Source organism: Procambarus clarkii, chromosome 26 (genome assembly GCF_040958095.1).
Source record: "Procambarus clarkii isolate CNS0578487 chromosome 26, FALCON_Pclarkii_2.0, whole genome shotgun sequence".
NCBI lineage: Eukaryota > Metazoa > Arthropoda > Malacostraca > Decapoda > Cambaridae > Procambarus > Procambarus clarkii.
This window is the reverse complement of record NC_091175.1, coordinates 45,489,033-45,511,916: the sequence shown is the minus strand read 5'-3', so window position 1 is coordinate 45,511,916 and position 22,884 is coordinate 45,489,033. Positions and strand designations below refer to the sequence as shown.

Below are 22,884 nucleotides of genomic sequence, written 5' to 3'. Positions count from 1 at the left end.
GACCACTACTCATCATAATGCTGGGACGACCACTACTCATTATAATGCTGGGACGACCACTACTCATTATAATGCTGGGACGACCACTACTCATTATAATGCTGGGACGACTACTACTCATTATAATGCTGGGACGACCACTACTCATTATAACGCTGGGACGACCACTACTCATTATAATGCTGGGACGACCACTACTCATTATAATGCTGGGACGACCACTACTCATTATAACGCTGGGACGACCACTACTCATTATAATGCTGGGACGACCACTACTCATTATAACGCTGGGACGACCACTACTCATTATAATGCTGGGACGACCACTACTCATCATAATGCTGGGACGACCACTACTCATTATAATGCTGGGACGACCACTACTCATTATAATGCTGGGACGACCACTACTCATTATAATGCTGGGACGACCACTACTCATTATAACGCTGGGACGACCACTACTCGTTATAACGCTGGGACGACCACTACTCATTATAACGCTGGGACGACCACTACTCATTATAATGCTGGGACGACCACTACTCATTATAACGCTGGGACGACCACTACTCGTTATAACGCTGGGACGACCACTACTCATCATAACGCTGGGACGACCACTACTCATTATAACGCTGGGACGACCACTACTCATCATAACGCTGGGACGACCACTACTCATCATAACGCTGGGACGACCACTACTCATTATAACGCTGGGACGACCACTAATTATAACGCTGGGACAACCACTACTCATCATAACGCTGGGACGACCACTACTCATCATAACGCTGGGACGACCACTACTCATCATAATGCTGGGACGACCACTACTCATTATAATGCTGGGACGACCACTACTCATTATAACGCTGGGACGACCACTCATTATAACGCTGGGACAACCACTACTCATCATAACGCTGGGACGACCACTACTCATCATAACGCTGGGACGACCACTACTCATCATAACGCTGGGACGACCACTACTCATCATAACGCTGGGACGACCACTACTCATTACAACGCTGGGACGACCACTACTCATCATAACGCTGGGACGACCACTACTCATCATAACGCTGGGACGACCACTACTCATTATAACGCTGGGACGACCACTACTCATCATAACGCTGGGACGACCACTACTCATCATAACGCTGGGACGACCACTACTCATTATAACGCTGGGACGACCACTAATTATAACGCTGGGACAACCACTACTCATCATAACGCTGGGACGACCACTACTCATCATAACGCTGGGACGACCACTACTCATCATAATGCTGGGAGGACCACTACTCATTATAATGCTGGGACGACCACTACTCATTATAACGCTGGGACGACCACTCATTATAACGCTGGGACAACCACTACTCATCATACCGCTCGGACGACCACTACTCATCATAACGCTGGGACGACCACTACTCATCATAACGCTGGGACGACCACTACTCATCATAACGCTGGGACGACCACTACTCATTATACACTTAAGAGGCCGTAACGTTCAGGCAGGTATCCTTACACCTAAGGAGTCGTGCAGGTAAATCAACCAGTGATTGATCTGGTTATTAATTCAAGAGATTGTATTTAATTGTATTTATTACTCCTGAGCGGACTTTATTTAATAGTTTATTGTCACCAGTAACCTTCCCTTCACACATTTTGGGGGAGTTTCATATTTTAATCATAGCGTAATTAAATGGTAGATTTAATTATTAATGGGTTATAGATCTCGCTGCTATTTGGATAAAATATATAGTTGGCAACAATGAATATGGAACTCGGGACCCCCCAAGGCGGAGTCATGAGCCCTACACTATTCAATGTACTTATGAACGCCATTGCAAATATTGATTTTCCGGAAGGAACACAACAAGTGGGATATGCAGATGATGTCCGAATACAAGTTCCCACCTTGGGAAAAATTGAACAGTCCATTGAACTCCTCGGAAGGAAATGTGTTGAACTCGGTTTCACTCTCTCCACAAACAAGACAAAAGCATACTCTTATCACATGTGGGGAGAAAATGAAGAACTGCAAATTAATGGTGTAACACTTGATTGACCACTATCGGCACCTTGGCGTCACTGTCGGCTCTAACAAGGGGAAGAAAGAGGAGCTCAACCAGCTCATTGGAACATGCAAAAGTCGACTCAGGGCACTGAAAGCTATGACCTGGAATGGACACGTGGCCTCCATTATCGTGCTTAAAATGATGTACACAACCTATATGCGCTCCGTCATACTATGCCGCACCAGTTCTGTGCACCTACTCCCAAAGCGATATGAAAAGGCTTGAAAGCGTACAGAATGAAGCCATGACAATAATTCTTGGAGTTCCAAGAACTGCCAAAACTTCTAATCTACGAGAGGAGTTGTCCCTTCCCAGTGTTAAAAAATAGAATTAAGGAACTGAATGCTAAGCTTGCAATTAAGATTGCAAGATTACAAGAAAAAACTGAGTTCTGTGTTACTCACAGGAGGAAACAGGAGAAGCAAAGAATGGCATCACAGATCAGTCTGCTACCTCGAAGAGCTTCACCTGCTTGAGCAAGCCCGTGAGCTCCTGCCTGTAGAGAGGTTACCTCCCTGGGAGGATGACTCATGCAAGATCATCATCACTGAAATGGCAATGAAAAAAATTCCACATGTTTCCACAAGAAATGAGGCACAAATATCTCGAGGAAATATATAAAGAAGCCGGAGATGAACTAGATCAAATCTACACTGACGGGTCATCTAATCCTGTCAATGGCAGGGCTGGTGCAGCATACACGGTAATTAAGAATAATGCTTTCCAGCGCAGAAATGAAGAAAAAGCACGTATTGAGAACTATGCTTCTTCAACGCAAGCAGAGCTGTCATTGTTATGGCGTTAAGATTCCATGAACGGAACACTAATGGTGCAGTGATCTGCACTGACTCAAAAGCAGCGTTACAAAGCCTAAGTAAAAATCGGGCACAAAATCTTGCAATAGTCGCTGAGATTAAGAAAGCTGTGAGGGTACTAACCAACCAGGGAAGAGTCATCAAGTTTCTGTGGATCCCCTCCCATGTTGGGGATCCCCTCCCATGTTGGGGATCCCCTCCCATGTTGGGGATCCCCTCCCATGTTGGGGATCCCCTCCCATGTTGGGGATCCCCTCCCATGATGGGGATCCCCTCCCATGATGGGGATCCCCTCCCATGTTGGGGATCCCCTCCCATGTTGGGGATCCCCTCCCATGTTGGGGATCCCCTCCCATGTTGGGGATCCCCTCCCATGATGGGGTTCCCCTCCCATGTTGGGGATCCCCTCCCATGTTGGAATATGTGGGAATGAACGAGCAGATGTGCTGGCTGCTGAAGGAAACCATATTGAATTCTTCATAACTCTGCTGCAAATTAGAGGTATTATCAGGCAACATCACCGTGACAAGGTAACTGAGGAAAGGAGGATAGAAGCACAAATCTGTGCTGTTCAATACTGTCACTATGGCGGTGTGTCCACTCACAGGATGAGTGGCGCTGTTCAATACTCTCACTATGGCGGTGTGTCCACTCACAGGATGAGTGGCGCTGTTCAATACTCTCACTATGGCGGTGTGTCCACTCACAGGATGAGTGGCGCTGTTCAATACTCTCACTATGGCGGTGTGTCCACTCACAGGATGAGTGGCGCTGCCCAATACTGTCACTATGGCGGTGTGTCTACTCACAGGATGAGTGGCGCTGCCCAATACTGTCACTATGGCGGTGTGTCGACTCACAGGATGAGTGACGCTGCCCAATACTGTCACTATGGCGGTGTGTCCACTCACAGGATGAGTGGCGCTGCCCAATACTGTCACTATGGCGGTGTGTCCACTCACAGGATGAGTGGCGCTGCCCAATACTGTCACTATGGCGGTGTGTCCACTCACAGGATGAGTGACGCTGCCCAATACTGTCACTATGGCGGTGTGTCCACTCACAGGATGAGTGACGCTGACCAATACTGTCACTATGGCGGTGTGTCCACTCACAGGATGAGTGACGCTGCCCAATACTGTCACTATGGAGGTGTGTCCACTCACAGGATGAGTGACACTGCCCAATACTGTCACTATGGCGGTGTCCACTCACAGGATGAGTGACGCTGCCCAATACTGTCACTATGGAGGTGTGTCCACTCACAGGATGAGTGACACTGCCCAATACTGTCACTGTGGCGGTGTGTCCACTCACAGGATGAGTGACGCTGCCCAATACTGTCACTATGGCGGTGTCCACTCACAGGATGAGTGACACTGCCCAATACTGTCACTATGGCGGTGTGTCCACTCACAGGATGAGTGGCGCTGCCCAATACTGTCACTATGGCGGTGTCCACTCACAGGATGAGTGGCGCTGCCCAATACTGTCACTATGGCGGTGTGTCCACTCACAGGATGAGTGGCGCTGCCCAATACTGTCACTATGGCGGTGTGTCCACTCACAGGATGAGTGACACTGCCCAATACTGTCACTATGGCGGTGTGTCCACTCACAGGATGAGTGACGCTGCCCAATACAGTCACTATGGAGGTGTGTCCACTCACAGGATGAGTGACACTGCCCAATACTGTCACTATGGCGGTGTCCACTCACAGGATGAGTAACGCTGCCCAATACTGTCACTATGGTGGTGTCCACTCACAGGATGAGTGACACTGCCCAATACTGTCACAATGGCGGTGTGTCCACTCACAGGATGAGTGGCGCTGCCCAATACTGTCACTATGGCGGTGTCCACTCACAGGATGAGTGGCGCTGCCCAATACTGTCACTATGGCGGTGTGTCCACTCACAGGATGAGTGGCGCTGCCCAATACTTTCACTATGGCGGTGTTCACTCACAGGATGAGTTTCGCTGCCCAATACTGTCACTATGGCGGTGTCCACTCACAGGATGAGTGGCGCTGCCCAATACTGTCACTATGGCGGTGTCCACTCACAGGATGAGTGGCGCTGCCCAATACTGTCACACTGTCGGTGTCCACTCACAGGATGAGTGGCGCTGCCCAATACTGTCACTATGGCGGTGTCCACTCACAGGATGAGTGGCGCTGCCCAATACTGTCACTATGGTGGTGTGTTCACTCACAGGATGAGTGGCGCTGTTCAATACTGTCACTATGGTGGTGTGTCCACTCACAGGATGAGTGGCGCTGCCCAATACTGTCACTATGGTGGTGTGTCCACTCACAGGATGAGTGGCGCTGCCCAATACTGTCACTATGGTGGTGTGTCCACTCACAGGATGAGTGGCGCTGTTCAATACTGTCACTATGGCGGTGTCCACTCACAGGATGAGTAGCGCTGCCCAATACTGTCACTATGGCGGTGTGTCCACTCACAGGATGAGTGGCGCTGCCCAATACTGTCACTATGGTGGTGTGTTCACTCACAGGATGAGTGGCGCTGTTCAATACTGTCACTATCGTGGTGTGTCCACTCACAGGATGAGTGGCGCTGCCCAATACTGTCACTATGGTGGTGTGTCCAGTCACAGGATGAGTGGCGCTGCCCAATACTGTCACTATGGTGGTGTGTCCACTCACAGGATGAGTGGCGCTGTTCAATACTGTCACTATGGCGGTGTCTACTCACAGGATGAGTGGCGCTGCCCAATACTGTCACTATGGCGGTGTGTCCACTCACAGGATGAGTGGCGCTGCCCAATACTGTCACTATGGTGGTGTGTTCACTCACAGGATGAGTGGCGCTGCCCAATACTGTCACTATGGTGGTGTGTCCACTCACAGGATGAGTGGCGCTGCCCAATACTGTCACTATGGCGGTGTGTCCAATCACAGGATGAGTGGCGCTGCCCAATACTGTCACTATGGCGGTGTGTCCACTCACAGGATGAGTGGCGCTGCCCAATACTGTCACTATGGCGGTGTGTCCACTCACAGGATGAGTGGCGCTGCCCAATACTGTCACTATGGCGGTGTGTCCAATCACAGGATGAGTGGCACTGCCCAATACTGTCACTATGGCGGTGTGTCCACTCACAGGATGAGTGGCGCTGCCCAATTCTGTCACTATGGTGGTGTGTTCACTCACAGGATGAGTTGCGCTGCCCAATACTGTCACTATGGCGGTGTGTCCAATCACAGGATGAGTGGCGCTGCCCAATACTGTCACTATGGCGGTGTGTCCACTCACAGGATGAGTGGCGCTGCCCAATACTGTCACTATGGCGGTGTGTCCACTCACAGGATGAGTGGCGCTGCCCAATACTGTCACTATGGCGGTGTGTCCAATCACAGGATGAGTGGCACTGCCCAATACTGTCACTATGGCGGTGTGTCCACTCACAGGATGAGTGGCGCTGCCCAATTCTGTCACTATGGTGGTGTGTTCACTCACAGGATGAGTGGCGCTGCCCAATACTGTCACTATGGCGGTGTGTCCACTCACAGGATGAGTGGCGCTGCCCAATACTGTCACTATGGCGGTGTGTCCACTCACAGGATGAGTGGCGCTGCCCAATACTGTCACTATGGCGGTGTGTCCACTCACAGGATGAGTGGCGCTGCCCAATACTGTCACTATGGCGGTGTGTCCAATCACAGGATGAGTGGCGCTGCCCAATACTGTCACTATGGCGGTGTGTCTACTCACAGGATGAGTGACGCTGCCCAATACTGTCACTATGGCGGTGTGTCCACTCACAGAATGAGTGACGCTCCCCAATTCAAATTTTCAAATTCAAATTGAAATGTTTATTCAGGTAAAAGTACATACATAGGAGATGAGTTACCAACATAATGTTGGATATACAGATAGAGGAAGTACATACATTACCTAAAGCCACTAATTCGCACAACGTTTAGCAAGGTGTGGGGGAAAAACACTTAAACTAAAACTTAAAACTAATTGAGATTAAAGTATAAATCTAGTTTAAAAAATGGGGACGTGGCAAAAATCAGCCATTATACAACTTGGTCAATAAAGAGTATTGTTTGCAAATAGCAAGACATGGGTTCCGAGACCAGTTTCGAACCCTCATCACGGCCCTTGTGGATTTATTAATTTGATATATATTACGCTATTGGGATTTCTGTGTGTATTGGGTCGGTAAAGAGGTTTCTGAGATTTCCCTTACATGAAAAGTCACAGGAAAAACACAGTTTAAAAAAATATATATATATTTTTACCTGTCACGGACGTGATATGTATATAGTAGGTATATAAAAACCCGCTCGTATGCGACTGGAACGTTGTGTTAAAATTTTAAAGCAATTGGTGAAGAACTTTCGGAGATTAGCGATTTTGAACAAATGAACATTTACATTTTCATTTATATAGATGTACATATATAGGGCCACGTTGTGACCCCCCCCCCCCACCATGACTACTGTTGCTACTGCCCGCCAGCAACACGGCTAAATATTCTCAAAACTAACTTTTGAAAACAATCTTTTTCTTATAGTAATTTGCACCATTAATCACTGATATGGGTAAAATTAATTGAAATTCTCTTTTATCGATAAATTGCCGGAACTGGCAGACAATCTTTACAGTGTCAAAGGTGTCTCAAGCAGCGGCACTTTACCTATGTTTACCTGCGAGTCACTAACACTAGTGGCCTCAACGTGGACAGGAAGCCAGCGCCTTGTCGAAGGTCCCTCCATTTGCCCTGATGATCTTCTCCAGCTGTACTTGTAAACCCAACAGAGTTTTGGCATTTACAGCTTCGGCGGGTAGGCGGTTCCACGGGTTAATAACTCTGTGGGTGAAAAGCATCTCCTGTTCTCAGTCCTTCAGTGTGGCTTGTTGAGCTCGAAGCCGTTGTTCCTTGTTTGTGTTACATCTGAACTTTTGAAGGTCTGGATCGACATCCTTCAATTTGTTCAGTGTTATAAACGTTTCAATATAATCCGCCCCGTCATGCCTGGTGTGTAGCGTTGTTAGCCCTGTGGCCCTTAACCGTTCCTGATACGTGAGTGGACTTAACTCTGGAATGAATTTTGTTGCCCGGTGTTGCACTTTCTCAAGAATATGCTTCTGAAGATGAGGTCTCCATGCTTGGATACAGTAATACAAATGGAGCCGCACCAGAGATTTATACAATTGAGTCACTACCTTCTTTTTCTTAACGTTAAAGGTTCTCTAGATTACTCCAAGGGTCAACGTTTTGACTGCTGCCCCAACCTGCTGAGCAACTTTCATTGAGTTGTGGATTTTGTCAGCAATGTCCTTTGTTTCATCAGTCTGCTGTAATGTAATGTTATTAATGTGGTGGTTGTGGCGTGGGTTGTTATGCCACACATGCAGGGTCTTAAATTTGTCAATATTAAGAAGCATTTGCCAGTCATCTGACCGTTTGTGGAGTTGATGTAGATCTCTTTGTAAGACTTCACTATAGTTTTGTGATCATTTGCATTTACCACTTTATCATAAACCTTTGTCATCTGCAAATTTGATGATGTAGTTTCTAATATTCTCATCAATGTCATTAAGCCTCGATATAAGCCTGACGTGTATGAATACTCTCTGGCTGCCTATCCCCGAGACAATGAATATAAATTAAATTAATTTATATTCAATAAATATAAAGAGGGGGTGAGGTCTCAGACTGGCGAGACGTCAACAGTGGAGTCTCGCAGGGGTCAGTCCTTGGACCTATACTGTTTCTGATATATGTGAATGATCTCTCACAGGGTATAGACTCGTTCCTCTCATTGTTTGCTGATGATGCAAAAATTATATAAATAAATTAAATTATTACTATCATTATAGTATTAACATCGAAGCAAGAGACATTAAGTCAGCTTATAGAGTGGGTACCAAACCATCTGGTGCAAACAACAGAAGGATACGCGTGAAGTTAGATAGCTGCTCCCGCAAGTCAGACCTTATCACTGCTGCAGTCGCTAGGAAATCCAAGGTTTATGTGAACGAATGTCTTACCAGATTCAGACAAAATCTCTTATTTAAACTACGTGGTATTCGCAATAGATCCACTGCTATTAAACATTGTTTTGTGCGCGATGGTAAAATAATAGCTAGGAAGACTGACTCTGGAAAAACTTATGTCATAACCACTGAAGCACACCTCACTTCTTTCCTGGATGACTGTGGGATATCAGCTGAATAACCAGAACATAATTTGTAGTCTCACATACAACTAAAGTGTACTTAAGCTCTGCCTTTCCTTTCCAAAGGTGTTTATTCTTATTTTTATTTTAATTTTTACTTTATTTTTTGTTTGTCATCTTTGCCTGTTTTATACTCTTAATTATTTGTTCTTAGTTAATCCCCTTGTCACTAAACCTAGGGCTTTTTATTACCCTGTTAATTAACCATTACTAAGCTAATTATCTTCAAGATCATTTTTTTTTTTATGATTATTATTTTCTTATTATTTTTTATTTTACATTTATATTCTCAGTCTCTACTGATTTTTTGTGTTTTATTTTATGTAACTTCTGTGTCCTCCCTGGCTATCTATTGGATCTTTATTTTACTTCTAAATTGTTACTATTTTATTGTATCTGCTCTTATTCTTGTGTTTTGCTTTATCGTGTATCTTGTATTGTGATAACTCTGCATCTCTATGCACACTGATATTGATCCTGATCAAAATCTTCTGTCTCATATCTATACCAACCAGCACATTGATCATCATTATTGCAAGTATTTCACAGCACACCAGGCTAAAAACAAACTCCAAAATAGCACCTGTCTATCAGTTTACAACCAAAATGTTAGATCACTTGGTAAACATTTTGACGATTTAAATGCACTACTCACAGCACTAGGTACTAACCTATCGTTCATTATTTTAACAGAAACTTGGCTAAATAAAGACTATACCCAACTCTACAACTTAGCTGGTTATAAAGCCATTCATAACTGTAGGCCTAATAAAAAAGGTGGTGGCACAGCTATATATTACCGAGATACATTTATCTGCAACAGTGTTATTAGTGACAGAGATGACTACTGTGAATATACTTTTGCTCAGTTTACAATTAAATCCCTTAAATCCTCTTTGACTATTGGAGCCATCTATAGATTTCCTAATACTAACATAGCTTCTTTCTCAGACAACCTAAGGAATCTTATTATAAACAACAATCTCAACAAAAACCACATCATTCTGGGAGGAGACTTTAATATTGACCTGGGTCAACAAAACTGCTCTCAAGTTGACTATTTCCTTAACGGCATGAACTCCTGTATGCTAATCCCCACAATCACCAAACCTACCCGAGTCACTCAAACATCAGCCACTACCTTGGACCACATATGGACAAACATAACAGCTCCCCTTGTATCTGGTATAATCTACGACAGAACAACTGACCACTATCCTACCTTTCTCATAGCGAACATGGACATAACACCACCAAAAAGTAAGAAACTTTCATTTAGGCTACACAGTGAATCAGCTTTAGACAATCTTACAGAGGCACTTCACAATATTAACTGGGATTCTGAATTCAATAATACCCATGATATAAATTCATTAGCTAACCTCTTCCTCTCCAAAACTCTAAGCCACTACAACCTTCATTGTCCCCCTTCTTACAAAGCAAGTAACTGACAAAAGATTAAACAATCCATGGCTCACAAATGGCATTCTCAACTCAATCAACAAGAAACATGAATATGAAAAGAAAGTTAGGATTGGCCTAGTTTCAAAGGAAGTAGCTAAAAGGTACTCATCAATGCTTACCAGTATCATAAGAAAGGCAAAACTTGCATATTATCTGAATAGATTCAATGAAGCAAAAGGCAACATGAAAAACACTTGGAAAACTATCTCTAGTATCCTAGGAACTAAACAACACTCACATAACCAAATAAAACTCTACAAGGATGGGGATATACCGTCAACTGATTTAGAAATGGCAAATGAATTTAATAGTTTCTTTTCATCGGTTGGTGCTAATCTTGCCAGTAAAATCCCACAGACTCAGACACATATTAACACATATCTCTCAGGCAGTTATCCAAACTCTCTTCTCCTTTCACCAGTCAGCCCGACAGATGTTGTGTCCATCATACACTCTCTAAAAACCAAGGCAGGGAACACCAGTGAAATTCCGTCCATTGTGTACAAGAGAGCCTCCCATGCCCTTGCCCCACCCATAGCACTACTGTTCAACAAATCTATAGAGTGTCACACCTTCCCTGATATCCTCAAAAAAGCAAGAGTAACGCCAGTCCATAAAGGAGGCAGTCCGGCGGACATAAACAATTATAGACCAATATCAAATCTACCCATTCTATCAAAAATATTTGAAAAAATTATTTACAAACAGCTCTATTCCTACCTCGTAAAATTCGACATACTCAGCCCCTGCCAGTTTGGCTTCCGGTCCCAAAAGAGTACCAATGATGCAATTATTAGTCTCCTTGACATTATCTACTCAGCCCTTGACAAAAATGAGTTTCCGATTGGACTCTTCATTGACCTAAGAAAAGCCTTTGATACTGTTAATCACAACTACCTCTTACTTAAACTCCAGCATTATGGAATCCGAGGCCTTGCCCTTGACTACATCCGATCCTATCTTAGTGACAGACACCAATATGTAACCATCAATGATACAACTTCTTCCACTCTACCAATTACCGTTGGAGTGCCACAGGGCAGCATCTTAGGACCTCTTCTATTTCTTATATATATAAACGATCTGCCTAATGTCTCTAATATTCTCAAACCTATATTGTTTGCTGACGATACTACCCTTATCTATTCAAACCTCAACCCACATACACTAAATAATGTTGTGAATAATGAATTAAAAAAAGTCCACTTATGGATGTCAACGAACAAACTAACATTAAACATCGAAAAGACTTACTACATCTTATTTGGAAGCAAATCATCAAATGCAATTCAGCTACAGATAGACAACATTAACAACAGTAATAAAAATGATGGCAAGTTTCTTGGCCTATTCCTAGACAAGAGACTCAACTTCAGCACCCACATTCAACACATAACTAAGAAAGTCTCTAAGACAGTTGGTATACTCTCCAAAATCAGATATTATGTTCCTAACTCTGCTCTCCTCTCACTATATTATGCACTAATCTACCCCTATCTTAATTATGGTATCTGTGCATGGGGGTCTACCACTGCAAACCACCTTAAGCCCATCATCACACAGCAAAAATCTGCTATCAGAATAATAACTAACTCTGCTTTCAGACAACACTCAGCTCCCTTGTTTAAATCTCTAAACTTGCTAAATATTAACTCCCTCCACACATTCTCTTGTGTCAACTACATTTACAAAACCCTGTTCTTAAATGCAAACCATGCTCTGAAACTCTCCCTGGACAGATGTAATAGGACCCATTATCACCACACCAGAAATAAATATCTCTTTGATATCCCCAGGGTCAAACTTAATCTGTGTAAACACTCTATGCAAATTAAGGGACCTAGTCTATGGAACTCACTCCCTAGTGAATTGAAAAACTGTAAAACTTTTGCCTTATTTAAAAGCAAAACCAAAAAGTACCTAACTTCATCTATTTAGTTTCCTACACTGAGCTTTAAATTTGCTCTGTACCTAGTGGTACCCAATCTCATAATTTTTATGTAATATCAAACAACCTTATCATTGTGTTCATTGCTGTCTTCTTTTATGTGCTAGCCATATGCTGTATTGTAACTACCAATTTTTGTCAACTACCATTCAAGCTGTCATTGCAATCAATCTTATATTGTTTCTGCTGTATTGTGCCTACCAATTTGTTGTCAACTACCATTTTAAGCTGTCATTGCAATCAATCATAGCTACCTATGTGCTTTAATATACTGTACCTATAATTTTCTCTCATCTTTTTTTTTTCATTCCATGTAATCTGTTATCATTTTTTTGTCTATAAATTTTGCAAGTATTTACCTCCTTAAAATTTTCTTAGATTAAGGACCTGCCCGAAACGCTGCGCGTGCTAGTGGCTTTACAAGACTGTGATTACCATAATTGTATCCTCACATTCCTTATGTACATTCTTGTATATGCATAAATAAATAAATAAATAAAAAATAAACATCATCGACGGACACATTACTTGAGTTTATGTTGAGTATTTGCGGTTTCTACCTTGAAAGAAAACGGGGAGTTCTTTTATAACAAAGAAAATTAATTTTTACGTATTGCTAGGCTAACTATGGCAATATTAAATTTAGAAGTTTGATTTATTGAACCTGAATTTACCTGATAACCACAAATTCTAAGGGGCTCGACGGGGACAAAAAGCACACGGCTTGTCAAAGATCTAGCCATTGTTACTGAGGAATTTTCTCAGCTGAATTTTAAACTGAAGCAATAACGTCTTCGGTAAGTTATTTGCAGGTCAGACACTATGGCTGAGAGCCCATTTATGTGGTGTATGGCTGTATTGTTGAGTGTGGCTGTATTGTGGTGTATGGCTGTATTGTTGTGTGTGGCTGTATTGTGGTGTATGGCTGTATTGTAGTGTGTGGCTGTATTGTGGTGTATGGCTGTATTGTAGTGTGTGGCTGTATTATGGTGTATGGCTGTATTGTGGTGTGTGGCTGTATTGTGGTGTATGGCTGTATTGTGGTGTATGGCTGTATTGTGGTGTATGGCTGTATTGTAGTGTGTGGCTGTATTATGGTGTATGGCTGTATTGTGGTGTGTGGCTGTATTGTGGTGTATTGCTGTATTGTGGAGTATGACTGTATTGTGGTGTGTGGCTGTATTGTGGTGTATGGCTGTATTGTGGTGTATAGCTGTATTGTGGTGTGTGGCTGTATTGTGGTGTATAGCTGTATTGTGGTGTGTGGCTGTATTGTGGTGTATGGCTGTATTGTGGTGTATGGCTGTATTGTGGTGTGTGGCGGTATTGTGGTGTATGGCTGTATTGTGGTGTATGGCTGTATTGTGGTGTATGGCTGTATTGTGGTGTGTGGCTGTTTTGTGGTGTATGGCTGTATTGTGGTGTATAGCTGTATTGTGGTGTGTGGCTGTATTGTGGTGTATGGCTGTATTGTGGTGTATGGCTGTATTGTGGTGTGTGGCTGTATTGTGGTGTATGGCTGTATTGTGGTGTATGGCTGTATTGTGGTGTGTGGCTGTGATGAGGTGTGTGGCTGTATTGTGGTGTATGGCTGTATTGTGGTATATGACTGTGTTGTGGTGTGTGGCTGTATTGTGGTGTATGACTGTATTGCGGTGTATGGCTGTGTTGTGGTGTGTGGTTGTGTTGTGGTGTGTGGGTGTGTTGTGGTGTGTGGCTGTATTGTGGTGTATGGCTGTGCTGTGGTGTGTGGCTGTATTGTGGTGTGTGGCTGTATTGTGGTGTGTGGCTGTGTTGTGGTGTATGGCTGTATTGTTGTGTGTGGCTGTATTGTGGTATATGACTGTATTGTGGTGCATGGCTGTATTGTAGTGTATGGCTGTATTGTGGTGTATGGCTGTATTGTGGTGTGTGGCTGTATTGTGGTGTGTGGATGTATTGTGGTGTGCGGCTGTATTGTGGTGTATGGCTGTATTGTGGTGTATGGCTGTATTGTAGTGTATGGCTGTATTGTGGTGTATGGCTGTATTGTGTTGTGTGGCTGTATTGTGGTGTGTGGCTGTATTGTGGTGTATGACTGTATTGTGGTGTATGGCTGTATTGTGGTGTGTGGCTGTATTGTGGTGTATGCTTGTATTGTGGTGTATAGCTGTATTGTAGTGTATGGCTGTATTGTGGTGTATGGCTGTATTGTGGTGTGTGGCTGTAATGTAGTGTATGGCTGTATTGTTGTGTGTGGCTGTATTGTGGTGTATGGCTGTTTTGTAGTGTATGGCTGTATTGTAGTGTATGGCTGTATTGTGGTGTATGGCTGTATTGTGGTGTGTGGCTGTATTATGGTGTATGGCTGTATTGTGGTATGTGGCTGTATTGTGGTGTGTGGCTGTATTTTGGTGTATGGCTGTATTGTGGTGTATGGCTGTATTGTGGCGTATGGCTGTATTGTGGTGTATGGCTGTATTGTGGTGTATGGCTGTATAGTAGTGTATGGCTGCAATGTAGTGTATGGCTGTATTGTGGTGTATGGCTGTGTTGTGGTATGTGGCTGTAATGTAGTGTATGGTTGTATTGTAGTGAATGACCGTATTGTGGTGTATGGCTATAATGTAGTGTATGGCTGTATTGTGGTGTATGGCTGTATTGTGGTGTATGGCTGTATAGTAGTGTATGGCTGCAATGTAATGTATGGCTGTATTGTGGTGTATGGCTGTATTGTAGTGTATGGCTGTAATATAGTGTATGGTTGTATTGTGATGTATGACTGTATTGTGGTGTATGGCTGTATTGTGGTGTATAGCTGTAATGTAGTGTATGGCTGTAATGTAGTGTATGGTTGTATTGTAGTGTATGACCGTATTGTGGTGTATAGCTGTAATGTAGTGTATGACTGTTATATAGTGTATGGCTGTATTGTGGTTTATGGCTGTATTGTAGTGTATGGCTGTATTGTGGTGTATGGCTGTATTGTAGTATATGGCTGTATTGTGGTGTATGGCTGTTTTGTGGTGTATGGCTGTATTGTGGTGTGTGGCTGTATTGTGGTGTATGGCTGTATTGTGGTGTATGGCTGTATTGTGGTGTATGGCTGTATTGTAGTATATGGCTGTATTGTGGTGTATGGCTGTTTTGTGGTGTATAGCTGTATTGTGGTGTGTGGCTGTATTGTGGTGTATGGCTGTATTGTGGTGTATGGCTATATTGTGGTGTATGACTGTATTGTTGTGTATGGCTGTTTTGTGATGTATGGCTGTATTGTGGTGTATAGCTGTATTGTGGTGTATGGCTGTTTTGTGGTGTATGGCTGTATTGTTGTGTATGGATGTTTTGTGGTGTATGGCTGTATTGTGGTGTATGGCTGTATTGTGGTGTATGAATGTATTGTGTTGTATGATTGTATTGTTGTGTATGGCTGTTTTGTGGTGTATGACTGTATTGTGGTGTATGGCTGTATTGTGGTGTATGGCTGTATTGTGGTGTATGGCTGTATTGTGGTGTATGGCTGTATTGTGGTGTATGGCTGTATTGTGGTGTATGGCTGTACTGTGGTGTATGACTGTATTGTGGTGTATGGCTGTATTGTGGTGTATGGCTGTATTGTGGTGTATGGCTGTATTGTGGTGTATGGCTGTATTGTGGTGTATGGCTGTATTGTGGTGTATGGCTGTATTGTGGTGTATGGCTGTATTGTGGTGAATGGCTGTATTGTGGTGTATGACTGTATTGTGGTGTATGGCTGTATTGTGGTGTATGGCTGTATTGTGGTGTATGGCTGTCTGAGTAATTTCTCCAATTGACGGTCAAGCAGGAGACCGTCAATTAGGTATAAAACCCCGAATATGAGTCCCCAGTTATTGGAAAAGGAGGGATAAGATTTACGGTAAGTGTGGAAATTGAATCAAAGTACAAAGGGATTATTTTAGGTATTAAATAAATGATTGCAGGCTTGTAGAGGATGCTTAGTCTGTAGCTTGGGGGGCTTGAGCCCATCAACAGAAAGTATAAGATACACGTTGGGGGGAATTTCACTAAACACCATAAATTCTATAAACGATTTATTAAGCCAAAGTTATCAAATAAAATACTAATTAATAAAACAGTTTAGCAGTCTCCGTGGTGTAGTGGTAAGACACTCGCCAGGCGTTCCGCGAGCGCTATGTCATGGGTTCGTATCCTGGCCGGGGAGGATTTACTGGGCGCAATTCCTTAACTGTAGCCTCTGTTTAACGCAACAGTAAAATGTGTACTTGGATGAAAAAACGATTCTTCGCGGCAGGGGATCGTATTCCAGGGACCATAGGATTAAGGACTTGCCCGAAACGCTACGCGTACTAGTGGCAGTGTACTCTGTACAAGAATGTAACTCTGTACAAGAATGTAACAACTCTTGTATATATCTAAAAAAAAAAAAACCCTATCTGAACACTCCCTAACTGAATATTTTCCTAACTGAGGCAATTGGTAAATTAACTACAACAATTAATGGGGATTTCTTCAATAACAAACTCAGACACAAACAATTACATTAAAATATCACAGAGAGGCCAGTTGTTCAGCCTTGCCCTCTGAGCGATGTTGACCCAGGACGTCTCTAACACATACTTATTATTATTAACATCTTTATTGACAAAATTAATTACAATTTTGCCTAATCAGAGGATTTCGATTAAGTCTTATTAAAGTGAGGAAAATGCTGGTATTCACTGTCACGCAGGACAGAGGGTCATACACAAGACAATAGGTCTAAACTGTAGGCTGAAGCACATATATATCATGGTTACATTCAATGTTTTAATGTGTGGATATGTGAAAACAACTTTCTACTGTGCACTACCACACAAGGGCAGGGATGGGTTCATAAGTGATGCAGCTTAGAAGTAATATAAATAAAAATTGTTCTTCATTCTTTAAAATGGACAAGCAAATTTTGGATAAATTGTTAGGATGTCGTCCAGAACACCTGGGAGCCGGTCGGCCGAGCGGACAGCACGCTGGACTTGTGATCCTGTGGTCCTGGGTTCGATCCCAGGCGCCGGCGAGAAACAATGGGCAGAGTTTCTTTCACCCTATGCTCCTGTTACCTAGCAGTAAATAGGTACCTGGGTGTTAGTCAGCTGTCACGGGCTGCTTCCTGGGGGTGGAGGCCTGGTCGAGGACCGGGCCGCGGGGACACTAAAAAGCCCCGAAATCATCTCAAGATAACCTCAAGATAACCTGAGTCAATAAAATAGTTACACTTTTGGTGATACAAGAGGCCAGGAGGTCTAAAGTCCTTTACGGTTTCACATTCAACAATATAGTGTTCTAGTGAATGCATTAAAGGTTTATCACAGAGTTTACAATCTGAGTATTCTGGTAGTGGCTCAGCCTCACTAACCTGCCAGATGTGTCTATAGCCAAGGCGAATTCGCGCAATGACTACATCACATTGCCTGGTCCGGTTACTGTGCTGACCATACAAATACCTATTATTACAAAACTTGTCATAACTTTTAATACTGTAGCTTTCAGGTCTCTGGGCATTTCTTAGTTCTTCTAAATCTTAATTAATTTATTTAATTTGTATGTTTCTAATAATTGCATTAGATAGTCCAAAGTCATAATCAATGTTTTCTTTTCTGCAAGCCTCATTGGCCAATCGATCTACAAAGTCATGTTTTCCAACTCCAACGTGGGATGGGATCCACACAAATTTTATACAAGAGTTATTATCATTGGCAAAAATTACATTCCATTTAATATTACAAGCTACTTCCAACATACATTGTGATGGGTTATTTAAGGACTGCAGAGCACTTTTAGAGTCACAGAAAATAACTCCACCACCATCGAGCTTAAGGTATTCAGTGGCTAGATAAATGCCCAATAGCTCGGTCTGTGTCGTGCTTGCTCAGTTGTTCAATCACTGTGTACTAGACATGATCTTTTCATCCCCTTTATATACTGTACATGCACAACCTGTTCTACCAGTATCTAACTGCACAGAGCCATCAGTAAAGGCATAGGATTCAGTCGGTTTGAGAATATGAAGATGACTGTCAATAGCTTCTAATGTTATACATCTCAAAGTGTCAGTGTAATACATTTGTTTTACACTGATGGGGGTATAATGCAGAGAGACCCCACACATCTTTCCAAGGGGGAATATAGTGAACAGTTTTATAAGGGTAAAGAGATACATTCAGTTTCAGAAGATTATAGGCACAACAACTGAGCCACACACTGTAGGGAGCTTTTTGCGGCGGATTGAGGGAACAGTCAGAATTGTTTAGAATGGATCTCAATTTAATTTGAATAGAGCTGGGGGACCATTATTTTTCAAAGTTTTGGCGCAAAACATAGTACTAAGAAGAACTATTCTTTCGTAAATGGAAGGTAAGTTTAGTTCCTTTCTCATGTTAACAATTCTGACAGTTCTAGGACAACCCAGGATGATGCGCATGGCATCATTCTGTACTACATCTAGGCCTTGTAATTGTTTAGGAGAAAAATTAAGAAGATGCAAGGCATAATAATCAACAACAGATCGTATAAAGGCAATATAAAAACTACGAGCATATTTTATGTTAATGCCAAATCCTTTGCCAAGAAGAGTTCTGAGAGGTTTAAGACGCTCAAACTAGTTTTTTCCGCAGGTTGCTGACGAGATTTGTATCATTAACCTGGACTCCAAGATATTTATAAGACTCACAAGTCTCCACGGGCACTCCATTAATAGTATAGTTAACATGAAGAGAATGGGGAATATGAACCCTTGTTTTATCAACAGAGATTATGAGGCCACATTCTACTACTTTCTTGGAGAATGCATCAAGTAACACTTGTAGCCTTGGTTTACTGTTTGCCATAATACAAATATCATCAGCATAACATATAACTCTTTCTCTCCACTCTCACCTCTCAGAGGCTGACCTAGGCTAGTGGCCAGATTAATCTTTGAAAACGATTACTACTAAAATCCTGTATTCGTCACTAAAGGTGACTTTATTATGCCCAAAACACTTGGGAATAATCTAGATACTGGAGCCAGGCTAATTACAATATTTAGTAGCACTTGCATTTCACTAATTTACATCATTTAACAAACAGGTTGGTAGGTATCTATTTTCCAGTGACGAAATATGTCTTACCTATTTCAGATCTGACTGAAGTCAAATGCTTCTTTGCTAATATACAAGACTTCTTCATTAGTCTCAATTGACGTTAATTTTAACATAAGAACTTAACTCCGATTGATAATTCCTACTAATTTTGTAATGCATTTCATTGTTCTCCTAGTTGGATGACTCGTCACAGGAGGCAGTGGCGCTGCTGTCTACAATGAGCTCTAATCCCCTGGGATGACCCAGACTTGGGATGACACAGACTTGGGATGACCCAGACTTGCTAGTCAGGTCACTACCAACTCACTACCAACTTTTAATATTACATCTATGGTCTTTCTTCTTTTACAGTTCTACTGTTACAGTGTATGGCTGTATTGTGGTGTATGGCTGTATTGTGGTGTATGGCTGTATTGTGGTGTATGGCTGTACTGTGGTGTATGGCTGTATTGTGGTATATGGTTGTATTGTGGTGTATGGCTGTATTGTGGTGTATGGCTGTATTGTGGTGTATGGCTGTATTGTGGTGTATGGCTGTATTGTGGTGTATGGCTGTATTGTGGTGAATGGCTGTATTGTGGTGTATGGCTGTACTGTGGTGTATGGCTGTATTGTGGTGTATGGCTGTATTGTGGTGTATGGCTGTATTGTGGTGTATGGCTGCATTGTGGTGTATGGCTGTATTGTGGTGTATGGCTGTATTGTGGTGTATGGCTGTATTGTGGTGTATGGCTGTATTGTGGTGTATGGCTGTATTGTGGTGTATGGCTGTATTGTGGTGTATGGCTGTATTGTGGTGTATGGCTGCATTGTGGTGTATGGCTGTATTGTGGTGTATGGCTGTACTGTGGTGTATGGCTGAATTGTGGTGTATGGTTGTATTGTGGTGCATGGCTGTATTGTGGTGTATGGTTGTATTGTTGTGTATGGCTGTATTGTGGTGTATGGCTGTATTGTGGTGTATGGCTGTATTGTGGTGTATGGCTGCATTGTGGTGTATGGCTGTATTGTGGTGTATGGCTGTATTGTGGTGTATGGCTGTACTGTGGTGTATGGCTGAATTGTGGTGTATGGCTGTACTGTGGTGTATGGCTGTATTGGGGTGTATGGCTGTATTGTGGTGTATGTCTGTACTGTGGTGTATGGCTGAATTGTGGTGTATGGTTGTATTGTGGTGCATGGCTGTATTGTGGTGTATGGCTGTATTGTGGTGTATGGCTGCATTGTGGTGTATGGCTGTATTGTGGTGTATGGCAGTATTGTGGTGTATGGCTGTATTGTGGTGTATGGCTGTATTGTGGTGTATGGCTGCATTGTGGTGTATGGCTGTATTGTGGTGTATGGCTGTACTGTGGTGTATGGCTGAATTGTGGTGTATGGTTGTATTGTGGTGCATGGCTGTATTGTGGTGTATGGCTGTATTGTGGTGTATGGCTGCATTGTGGTGTATGGCTGTATTGTGGTGTATGGCTGTATTGTGGTGTATGGCTGTATTGTGGTGTATGGCTGTATTGTGGTGTATGGCTGTATTGTGGTGTATGGCTGTATTGTGGTGTATGGCTGTACTGTGGTGTATGGCTGTACTGTGGTGTGTGGCTGTATTGTGGTGTATGGCTGTATTGTGGTGTATGGCTGTATTGTGGTGTATGGCTGTACTGTGGTGTATGGCTGTATTGTGGTGTATGGCTGTATTGTGGTGTATGGCTGTACTGTGGTGTATGGCTGTACTGTGGTGTGTGGCTGTACTGTGGTGTATGGCTGTACTGTGGTGTATGGCTATACTGTGGTGTATGGCTGTACTGTGGTGTGTGGCTGTATTGTGGTGTATGGCTGTATTGTGGTGTATGGCTGTATTGTGGTGTATGGCTGTATTGTGGTGTATGGCTGAATTGTGGTGTATGGTTGTATTGTGGTGCATGGCTGTATTGTGGTGTATGGCTGTATTGTGGTGTATGGCTGCATTGTGGTGTATGGCTGTATTGTGGTGTATGGCTGTATTGTGGTGTATGGCTGTATTGTGGTGTATGGCTGTATTGTGGTGTATGGCTGTATTGTGGTGTATGGCTGTATTGTGGTGTATGGCTGTACTGTGGTGTATGGCTGTACTGTGGTGTGTGGCTGTATTGTGGTGTATGGCTGTATTGTGGTGTATGGCTGTATTGTGGTGTATGGCTGTACTGTGGTGTATGGCTGTATTGTGGTGTATGGCTGTATTGTGGTGTATGGCTGTACTGTGGTGTATGGCTGTACTGTGGTGTGTGGCTGTACTGTGGTGTATGGCTGTACTGTGGTGTATGGCTATACTGTGGTGTATGGCTGTACTGTGGTGTGTGGCTGTATTGTGGTGTATGGCTGTATTGTGGTGTATGGCTGTATTGTGGTGTATGGCTGTATTGTGGTGTATGGCTGTACTGTGGTGTATGGCTGTATTGTGGTGTATGGCTGTATTGTGGTGTATGGCTGTACTGTGGTGTCTTCATCTTGAAGGTATTGCCGCTCCGATGCGTTAACTTGGAACGAAGTGATCTGGATTTTCCAGTTTGTTCAGTATCATAAAATCCAGGGTTGAGGGCCACAGGGTTGAGGGCCACAGGGGTTGAGGGCCACAGGGCTGAGGGCCACAGGGTTGAGGGCCACAGGGTTGAGGGCCACAGGGTTGAGGGTCACAGGGTTGAGGGTCACAGGGTTGAGGGCCACAGGGTTGAGGGCCACAGGGTTGAGGGCCACAGGGTTGAGGGCCACAGGGTTGAGGGTCACAGGGTTGAGGGCCACAGGGTTGAGGGCCACAGGGTTGAGGGCCACAGGGTTGAGGGTCACAGGGTTGAGGGCCACAGGGTTGAGGGCCACAGGGTTGAGGGTCACAGGGTTGAGGGCCACAGGGTTGAGGGCCACAGCGTTGAGGGCCACAGGGTTGAGGGTCACAGGGTTGAGGGCCACAGGGTTGAGGGCCACAGGGTTGAGGGCCACAGGGTTGAGGGCCACAGGGTTGAGGGCCACAGGGTTGAGGGCCACAGGGTTGAGGGCCACAGGGTTGAGGGCCACAGGGTTGAGGGCCACAGGGTTGAGGGTCACAGGGTTGAGGGCCACAGGGTTGAGGGCCACAGGGTTGAGGGCCACAGGGTTGAGGGCCACAGGGTTGAGGGCCACAGGGTTGAGGGCCACAGGGTTGAGGGCCACAGGGTTGAGGGCCACAGGGTTGAGGGCCACAGGGTTGAGGGTCACAGGGTT

General features: G+C 43.8%; 1 protein-coding gene across 1 annotated transcript in view; it reads right to left on the bottom strand.

Moving 5' to 3' along the window:
• LOC138368973 (calphotin-like) overlaps positions 1–22,884 on the bottom strand; it is a 75,522-nt gene that overhangs the window by 20,597 nt on the left and 32,041 nt on the right. The window contains exon 3 of the mRNA XM_069331703.1: positions 8,367–8,547. Coding sequence (XP_069187804.1) covers positions 8,367–8,547 — 181 coding nt within the window. The remainder of the gene's footprint in view (positions 1–8,366; positions 8,548–22,884) is intronic.